Source organism: Entelurus aequoreus, linkage group LG14, assembly GCF_033978785.1.
Source record: "Entelurus aequoreus isolate RoL-2023_Sb linkage group LG14, RoL_Eaeq_v1.1, whole genome shotgun sequence".
NCBI lineage: Eukaryota > Metazoa > Chordata > Actinopteri > Syngnathiformes > Syngnathidae > Entelurus > Entelurus aequoreus.
Window position 1 is genome coordinate 34360728 of NC_084744.1, and position 11411 is coordinate 34372138.

The 11411-nt window shown below is 35.1% G+C and overlaps 1 protein-coding gene across 1 annotated transcript in view; it reads left to right on the plus strand.

The window, feature by feature from the left end:
- The window catches only part of dnajb6a (DnaJ heat shock protein family (Hsp40) member B6a), a 33508-nt gene extending 22097 nt beyond the window's left edge, over window positions 1-11411 (plus strand). Inside the window, exons 6-8 of the mRNA XM_062069715.1 lie at window positions 2166-2309; window positions 4436-4688; window positions 10943-11411. Of these exons, the coding sequence (XP_061925699.1) occupies window positions 2166-2309; window positions 4436-4688; window positions 10943-11048 (503 nt within the window). The 3' untranslated portion in view covers window positions 11049-11411. The remainder of the gene's footprint in view (window positions 1-2165; window positions 2310-4435; window positions 4689-10942) is intronic.

An 11411-nucleotide genomic window follows, 5' to 3' on the forward strand; every position in this document is an offset into this window, starting at 1 on the left:
CTTCTCTGCTTCTTCTTCTCCCAAACTCTTTGCCAACTTCTTTGGTATGTCTTTACTGCTTCTTCTTCTTCTCCAAAACTCTTTGCCAACTTCTTTGGTACATCTTCTCTGCTTCTTCTTCTCTAAAACTCTTTGCCAACTTCTTTGGTACGTCTTCTCTGCTTCTTCTTCTTCTTCTCCAAAACTCTTCGCCAACTTCTTTGGTATGTCTTCTCTTCTTCTTCTCCAAAACTCTTTGCCAACTTCTTTGGTACGTCTTCTCTGCTTCTTCTTCTTCTTCTTCTTCTTCTTCTTCTCCAAAACTCTTCGCCAACTTATTTGGTATGTCTTCTCTGCTTCTTCTTCTTCTTCTTCTCCAAAACTCTTTGCCAACTTCTTTGGTACGTCTTCTCTGCTTCTTCTTCTTCTTCTTCTTCTTCTTCTTCTTCTTCTTCTTCTTCTTCTTCTTCTCTAAAACTCTTTGCCAACTTCTTTGGTACGTCTTCTCTGCTTCTTCTTTTTCTCCCAAACTCTTTGCCAACTTCTTTGGTACGTGTTCTCTGCTTCTTCTTCGTCTCCCAAACTCTTTGCCAACTTCTTTGGTACGTCTTCTTTGCTTCTTCTTCTTCTTCTTCTTCTTCTTCTCCAAAACTCTTCGCCAACTTCTTTGGTACGTCTTCTCTACTTTTTCTTCTCCCAAACTCTTTGCCAACTTCTTTGGTACGTCTTCTCTGCTTCTTCTTCTTCTCCCAAACTCTTTGCCAACTTCTTTGGTACGTCTTCTCTGCTTCTTCTTCTTCTTCTCCCAAACTCTTTGCCAACTTCTTTGGTACGTCTTCTCTGCTTCTTCTTCTCCCAAACTCTTTGCCAACTTCTTTGGTACGTCTTCTCTGCTTCTTCTTCTCCCAAACTCTTTGCCAACTTCTTTGGTACGTCTTCTCTGCTGCTTCTTCTTCTTCTTCTCTAAAACTCTTTGCCAACTTCTTTGGTACGTCTTCTCTGCTTCTTCTTCTTCTTCTTCTCCCAAACTCTATGCCAACTTCCTTGGTACGTCTTCTCTGCTGCTTCTTCTTCTTCTTCTTCTCCCAAACTCTTTGCCAACTTCTTTGGTACGTCTTCTCTGCTGCTTCTTCTTCTTCTTCTCTAAAACTCTTTGCCAACTTCTTTGGTACGTCTTCTCTGCTTCTTCCTCTTCTTCTTCTCCCAAACTCTATGCCAACTTCTTTGGTATGTCTTCTCTGCTTCTTCTTTTTCTTCTTCTTCTTCTCCCAAACTCTTTGCAAACTTCTTTGGTACGTCTTCTTTGCTTCTTCTTCTTCTCCAAAACTCTTTGCCAACTTCTTTGGTACGTCTTCTCTGCTTCTTCTTTGCTTCTTCTTCTCCAAAACTCTTTGCCAACTTCTTTGGTACGTCTTCTCTGCTTCTTCTTTTTCTTCTTCTCCCAAACTCTTTGCCAACTTCTTTGGTATGTCTTCTCTGCTTCTTCTTCTTCTCCAAAACTCTTTGCCAACTTCTTTGGTACGTCTTCTCTGCTTCTTCTTCTTCTTCTTCTCCAAAATCTTTGCCAACTTCTTTGGTACGTCTTCTCTGCTTCTTCTTCTTCTTCTCCCAAACTCTTTGCCAACTTCTTTGGTACGTCTTCTTTGCTTCTTCTTCTTCTCCAATCCTCTTTGCCAACTTCTTTGGTACGTCTTCTCTGCTTCTTCTTCTTCTCCAAAACTCTTTGCCAACTTCTTTGGTACGTCTTCTTTGCTTCTTGTTCTCCCAAACTCTTTGCCAACTTCTTTGGTACGTCTTCTCTGCTTCTTCTTCTTCTTCTCCAAAACTCTTTGCCAACTTCTTTGGTACGTCTTCTCTGCTTCTTCTTCTTCTTCTTCTCCAAAACTCTTTGCCAACTTCTTTGGTACGTCTTCTCTGCTTCTTCTTCTTCTCCAAAACTCTTTGCCAACTTCTTTGGTACGTCTTCTTTGCTTCTTCTTCTTCTCCAAAACTCTTTGCCAACTTCTTTGGTACGTCTTCTTTGCTTCTTCTTCTCCCAAACTCTTTGCCAACTTCTTTGGTACGTCTTCTCTGCTTCTTCTTTTTCTTCTTCTCCAAAACTCTTTGCCAACTTCTTTGGTACGTCTTCTTTGCTTCTTCTTCTCCAAAACCCTTTGCCAACGTGCCACTCCTCCTCCTCCTCCCAGGTGCAGATCCTTTCCAAGAGGAACCTTTCTTTGGCAAAAGCCGGCGACACCACAGTCGGGGAAGTCGAAGCCGAAATGGTGGTTCCTACCCAGGAGGCTTTGTGGGCCTCATGCCCTTTGGGGGCTTCTCACCTTTTGATCCAGGTACTCCAAGACCAGAGTCCTACTTTGACACCAGAGTCCTACTTTAGTCCTACTTTGACACCAGTGTCCTACTTTGACACCATAGTCCTACTTTAGTCCTACTTTGACACCATAGTCCTACTTTGACACCATAGTCCTACTTTGACACCATAGTCCTACTTTAGTCCTACTTTGACACCATAGTCCTACTTTAGTCCTACTTTGACACTATAGTCCTACTTTAGTCCTACTTTGACACCAGAGTCCTACTTTAGTCCTACTTTGACACCATAGTCCTACTTTGACACCATAGTCCTACTTTAGTCCTACTTTGACACCATAGTCCTACTTTAGTCCTAGTTTGACACCAGAGTCCTACTTTAGTCCTACTTTGACACCAGAGTCCTACTTTAGTCCTACTTTGACACCATAGTCCTACTTTAGTCCTACTTTGACACCATAGTCCTACTTTAGTCCTACTTTGACACCAGAGTCCTACTTTAGTCCTACTTTGACACCAGAGTCCTACTTTAGTCCTACTTTGACACCAGAGTCCTACTTTAGTCCTACTTTGACACCAGAGTCCTACTTTAGTCCTACTTTGACACCAGAGTCCTACTTTAGTCCTACTTTGACACCAGAGTCCTACTTTAGTCCTACTTTGACACCAGAGTCCTACTTTAGTCCTACTTTGACACCAGAGTCCTACTTTAGTCCTACTTTGACACCGGAGTCCTACTTTAGTCCTACTTTGACACCGGAGTCCTACTTTAGTCCTACTTTGACACCGGAGTCCTACTTTAGTCCTACTTTAGTCCTACTTTGACACCATAGTCCTACTTTGACACCATAGTCCTACTTTGACACCATAGTCCTACTTTGACACCATAGTCCTACTTTAGTCCTACTTTGACACCATAGTCCTACTTTAGTCCTACTTTGACACCATAGTCCTACTTTGACACCACAGTCCTACTTTAGTCCTACTTTGACACCGGAGTCCTACTTTAGTCCTACTTTGACACCGGAGTCCTACTTTAGTCCTACTTTAGTCCTACTTTGACACCATAGTCCTACTTTGACACCATAGTCCTACTTCGACACCATAGTCCTACTTTGACACCATAGTCCTACTTTAGTCCTACTTTGACACCATAGTCCTACTTCGACACCATAGTCCTACTTCGACACCAGAGTCCTACTTTGACACCGGAGTCCTACTTTAGTCCTACTTTAGTCCTACTTTGACACCATAGTCCTACTTTGACACCATAGTCCTACTTTGACACCAGAGTCCTACTTTAGTCCTACTTTGACACCGGAGTCCTACTTTAGTCCTACTTTAGTCCTACTTTGACACCATAGTCCTACTTCGACACCATAGTCCTACTTCGACACCAGAGTCCTACTTTGACACCATAGTCCTACTTTAGTCCTACTTTGACACCATAGTCCTACTTTGACACCATAGTCCTACTTCGACACCAGAGTCCTACTTTGACACCATAGTCCTACTTTAGTCCTACTTTGACACCATAGTCCTACTTTGACACCATAGTCCTACTTTGACACCATAGTTCTACTTTAGTCCTACTTTGACACCGGAGTCCTACTTTGACACCATCGTCCTACTTTGACACCATCGTCCTACTTTAGTCCTACTTTGACACCATAGTCCTACTTTAGTCCTACTTTGACACCGGAGTCCTACTTTGACACCATAGTCCTACTTTAGTCCTACTTCAGTCCTACTTTGACACCATAGTCCTACTTTAGTCCTACTTTAGTCCTACTTTAGAACTATTTTGACACCATAGTCCTACTTTTGTCCTATTTTGACACCATAGTCCTACTTTAGTCCTACTTTGACACCAGAGTCCTACTTTAGTCCTACTTCAGTCCTACTTTAGTCCTACTTTGACACCATAGTCCTACTTTAGTCCTACTTCAGTCCTACTTTAGTCCTACTTTGACACCATAGTCCTACTTTAGTCCTACTTTAGTCCTACTTCAGTCCTACTTTAGTCCTATTTTGACACCATAGTCCTACTTTAGTCCTACTTCAGTCCTACTTTAGACCTACTTTGACACCATAGTCCTACTTTAGTCCTATTTTGACAGCAGTCTGTTGTCTGTTTGTTTTTCAGGTTTCGGTTCCTTCAGTTCCTTCGGTTCCATGGGTTCCATGGGTTCTATGGGTTCCATGAGTCACATGGGTCACATGGGTCCCATGGGTCACATGGGTCACATGGCCACCATGGGGGGTCTGGGAGGGGGGGGCTTGACCTCCTTCTCCAGCAGCTCCTATGGAGGAGGGGGGGGAGGAGGGGGGATGGGCAACTTCCGCTCTGTGTCCACGTCCACCAAGATCATCAACGGCAGGAAGATCACCACTAAGAGGTCAGTATTATATCACATATTACTAGACTTATTATATCACATATTACTAGACTTATTATATCACATATTACTAGACTTATTATATCACATATTACTAGACTTATTAAATCACATATTACTATACTTATTATATCACATATTACTAGACTTATTATATCACATATTACTATACTTATTATACTTCATTATATCACATATTACTATACTTATTATCACATATTACTATACTTATTATATCACATATTACTATACTTATTATACTTCATTATATCACATATTACTATACTTCATTATATCACATATTACTATACTTATTATATCACATATTACTGTACTTATTATATCACATATTACTAGACTTATTATATCACATATTACTAGACATATTATATCACATATTACAAGACTTATTATATCACATATTACTATACTTATTATATCACCTATTACTATACTTCATTATATCACATATTACTATACTTATTATATCACATATTACTGTACTTATTATATCACATATTACTAGACTTATTATATCACATATTACTATACTTACTATATCACATATTACTAGACTTATTATATCACATATTACTATACTTCATTATATCACATATTACTATACTTATTATATCACATATTACTGTACTTATTATATCACATATTACTAGACTTATTATATCACATATTACTAGACATATTATATCACATATTACAAGACTTATTATATCACATATTACTATACTTATTATATCACATATTACTATACTTCATTATATCACATATTACTATACTTCATTATATCACATATTACTATACTTATTATATCACATATTACTGTACTTATTATATCACATATTACTAGACTTATTATATCACATATTACTATACTTATTGTATCACATATTACTATACTTATTATATCACATATTACTAGACTTCATTATATCACATATTACTAGACTTCATTATATCACATATTACTAGACTTATTATATCACATATTACTATACTTATTGTATCACATATTACTATACTTCATTATATCACATATTACTATACTTATTGTATCACATATTACTATACTTCATTATATCACATATTACTATACTTATTATATCACATATTACTAGACTTATTACATCACATATTACTAGACTTATTATATCACATATTACTATACTTCATTATATCACATATTACTATACTTCATTATATCACATATTACTAGACTTCATTATATCACATATTACTAGACTTATATCACATATTACTATACTTATTATATCACATATTACTATACTTCATTATATCACATATTACTGGACTTATTATATCACATATTACTATACTTATTATATCACATATTACTATACTTATTGTATCACATATTACTATACTTCATTATATCACATATTACTATACTTATTGTATCACATATTACTATACTTCATTATATCACATATTACTAGACTTATTATATCACATATTACTAGACATATTATATCACATATTACTATACTTCATTATATCACATATTACTATACTTCATTATATCACATATTGCTATACTTATTATATCACATATTACTATACTTCATTATATCACATATTACTATACTTCATTATATCACATATTACTATACTTATTATATCACATATTACTATACTTCATTATATCACATATTACTAGACTTATTATATCACATATTACTATACTTATTATATCACATATTACTATACTTCATTATATCACATATTACTATACTTATTATATCACATATTACTATACTTATTATATCACATTACTATACTTATTATATCACATATTACTATACTTCATTATATCACATATTACTATACTTATTATATCACATATTACTATACTTCATTATATCACATATTACTATACTTCATTATATCACATATTACTATACTTATTATATCACATATTACTATACTTATTATATCACATATTACTATACTTCATTATATCACATATTACTAGATTTATTATATCACATATTACTAGACTTATTATATCACATATTACTAGACTTATTATATCACATATTACTATACTTCATTATATCACATATTACTATACTTCATTATATCACATATTACTATACTTATTATATCACATATTACTATACTTATTATATCACATATTACTATACTTCATTATATCACATATTACTATACTTATTATATCACATATTACTATACTTCATTATATCACATATTACTATACTTCATTATATCACATATTACTATACTTATTATATCACATATTACTATACTTCATTATATCACATATTACTATACTTATTATATCACATATTACTATACTTATTATATCACATATTACTATACTTATTATACTTCATTATATCACATATTACTATACTTATTATATCACATATTACTATACTTATTATACTTCATTATATCACATATTACTATACTTCATTATATCACATATTACTATACTTCATTATATCAGATATTACTATACTTATTATATCACATATTACTATACTTATTATACTTCATTATATCACATATTAATATACTTCATTATATCACATATTACTATACTTCATTATATCACATATTACTATACTTATTATATCACATATTACTATACTTCATTATATCACATATTACTATACTTATTATATCACATATTGCTATACTTCATTATACCACATATTACTATACTTATTATATCACATATTACTATACTTATTATATCACATATTACTATACTTATTATATCACATATTACTATACTTCATTATATCACATATTACTATACTTATTATATCACATATTACTATACTTATTATATCACATATTACTATACTTATTATATCACATATTACTATACTTCATTATATCACATATTACTATACTTATTATACTTCATTATATCACATATTACTATACTTATTATATCACATATTACTATACTTATTATATCACATATTACTTTACTTATTATACTTCATTATATCACATATTACTATACTTCATTATATCACATATTACTAAACTTATTATATCACATATTACTATACTTATTATACTTCATTATATCACATATTACTATACTTCATTATATCACATATTACTATACTTATTATATCACATATTACTATACTTCATTATATCACATATTACTATACTTATTATATCACATATTACTATACTTATTATATCACATATTACTATACTTATTATATCACATATTACTATACTTATTATACTTCATTATATCACATGTTACTATACTTATTATATCACATATTACTATACTTATTATACTTCATTATATCACATATTACTATACTTATTATATCACATATTACTATACTTATTATACTTCATTATATCACATGTTACTATACTTATTATATCACATATTACTATACTTATTATACTTCATTATATCACATATTACTATACTTCATTATATCACATATTACTATACTTATTATATCACATATTACTATACTTATTATATCACATATTACTATACTTCATTATATCACATATTACTATACTTATTATATCACATATTACTATACTTCATTATATCACATATTACTATACTTATTATATCACATATTACTATACTTATTATATTACATATTACTATACTTATTTATATCACATATTACTATACTTATTATATCACATATTACTATACTTATTATATCACATATTACTATACTTATTATATCACATATTACTATACTTCATTATATCACATATTACTATACTTATTATATCACATATTACTATACTTATTATATCACATATTACTATACTTATTATATCACATATTACTATACTTATTTATATCACATATTACTATACTTATTATATCACATATTACTATACTTATTATATCACATATTACTATACTTATTATATCACATATTACTATACTTATTATATCACATATTATTATGTGACTATACTATGAGGAACATCTAAAGGTGAAGTGTGAGGAACATCTAAAGGTGAAGTGTGAGGAACATCTAAAGGTGAAGTGTGAGGAACATCTAAAGGTGAAGTGTGAGGAACATCTGACTCAGGTGTGAGGAACATCTAAGGAACACCTGACTCAGGTGTGAGGAACATCTGACTCAGATGTGAGGAAGATCTAAGGAACATCTAACTCAGGTGTGAGGAAGATCTAAGGAACATCTGACTCAGATGTGAGGAAGATCTAAGGAACATCTGACTCAGGTGTGAGGAACATCTGACTCAGATGTGAGGAACATCTAAGGAACATCTGACTCAGATGTGAGGAACATCTAAGGAACATCTGACTCAGGTGTGAGGAACATCTGACTCAGATGTGAGGAACATCTAAGGAACATCTGACTCAGGTGTGAGGAACATCTGACTCAGGTGTGAGGAACATCTAAAGGTGAAGTGTGAGGAAAATCGAAGGAACATCTGACAAAAGTGTGAGGAACATCTAAGGAACATCTGACTCAGGTGTGAGGAACATCTGACTCAGGTGTGAGGAACATCTGACTCAGGTGTGAGGAAGATCTAAGGTACATCTGACTCAGGTGTGAGGAAGATGTAAGGAACATCTGACTCAGGTGTGAGGAAGATGTAAGGAACATCTGACTCAGGTGTGAGGAAGATCTAAGGAACATCTGACTCAGGTGTGAGGAACATCTAAAGGTGAAGTGTGAGGAAAATCTAAGGAACATCTGACAAAAGTGTGAGGAACATCTAAGGAACATCTGACTCAGGTGTGAGGAACATCTAAAGGTGAAGTGTGAGGAAAATCTAAGGAACATCTGACAAAAGTGTGAGGAACATCTGACTCAGGTGTGAGGAAGATCTAAGGAACATCTGACTCAGGTGTGAGGAACATCTTACTCAGGTGTGAGGAAGATCTAAGGAACATCTGACTCAGGTGTGAGGAACATCTGACTCAGGTGTGAGGAACATCTGACTCAGGTGTGAGGAAGATGTAAGGAACATCTGACTCAGGTGTGAGGAAGATGTAAGGAACATCTGACTCAGGTGTGGGGAACATCTGACTCAGATGTGAGGAAGATCTAAGGAACATCTGACTCAGGTGTGAGGAACATCTGACTCAGGTGTGAGGAACATCTAAGAAACATCTGACTCAGGTGTGAGGAACATCTGACTCAGGTGTGAGGAACATCTAAGGAACATCTGACTCAGGTGTGAGGAACATCTAAAGGTGAAGTGTGAGGAAAATCTAAGGAACATCTGACAAAAGTGTGAGGAACATCTAAGGAACATCAGACTCAGGTTTGAGGAAGATCTAAGGAACATCTGACTCAGGTGTGAGGAACATCTGACTCAGGTGTGAGGAACATCTAAGGAACATCTGACTCAGGTGTGAGGAAGATCTAAGGAACATCTGACTCAGGTGTGAGGAAGATGTAAGGAACATCTGACTCAGGTGTGGGGAACATCTAAGGAACATCTGACTCAGGTGTGAGGAACATTTGACTCAGGTGTGAGGAACATCTAAGGAACATCTGACTCAGGTGTGAGGAAGATCTAAGGAACATCTGACTCAGGTGTGAGGAAGATGTAAGGAACATCTGACTCAGGTGTGGGGAACATCTAAGGAACATCTGACTTAGGTGTGAGGAAGATCTAAGGAAAATGTGAGGAAGGTGTGAGGAACATCTGACTTAGGTGTGAGGAAGATCTAAGGAACATGTGAGGAAGGTGTGAGGAACATCTGACTTAGGTGTGAGGAAGATCTAAGGAACATGTGAGGAAGGTGTGAGGAACATCTGACTTAGGTGTGAGGAAGATCTAAGGAACATGTGAGGAAGGTGTGAGGAACATCTGACTTAGGTGTGAGGAAGATCTAAGGAACATGTGAGGAAGGTGTGAGGAACATGTAACTCAGGTGTGAGGAACATGTGACTCAGGTGTGAGGAACATGTGACTCAGGTGTGAGGAACATGTGACTCAGGTGTGAGGAACATGTGACCCAGGTGTGAGGAACATGTGACTCAGGTGTGAGGAACATGTGACTCAGGTGTGAGGAACATGTGACTCAGGTGTGAGGAACATGTGACTCAGGTGTGAGGAACATGTAACTCAGGTGTGAGGAACATGTGACTCAGGTGTGAGGAACATGTGACTCAGGTGTGAGGAACATGTGACTCAGGTGTGAGGAACATGTGACTCAGGTGTGAGGAACATGTGACTCAGGTGTTTGTCCTCCACAGAGTGATGGAGAACGGCCAGGAGCGAGTGGAAGTAGAAGAAGACGGCCAGTTACGCTCAATCACCGTCAACGGCAAGGAGCAGCTGCTGCGGCTGGAACACAAGTGAAAGTGAAAGTGAAAGTCAGCACAAACTTACTTGATGATGTTGTTGTGTAAATATTTCTTCTCTCTGGGAGCACCCTGGAGTATGAATAGGTCATGACATTCCACCCGCTGTAAATAGGACCCCTTCATCTTCTTAATACTTTCTTGCTTTTTATGCATGTCTGTGGATGTCCAGTCTTAACGTCGCCATGGTAACCAGAAACACGTCTGGACGTGATGCTAAATGTTGAACTATGTAAATATTCCTTTAATTCTCCACAACATTCAGAAGTTGGACCAAAACAATGAGAAGTAATCAATAAATGAATTGATGAGTGTGATTATTTTGTATTAGTGGCAAGTCATTAAATAGTTTACACTAAAA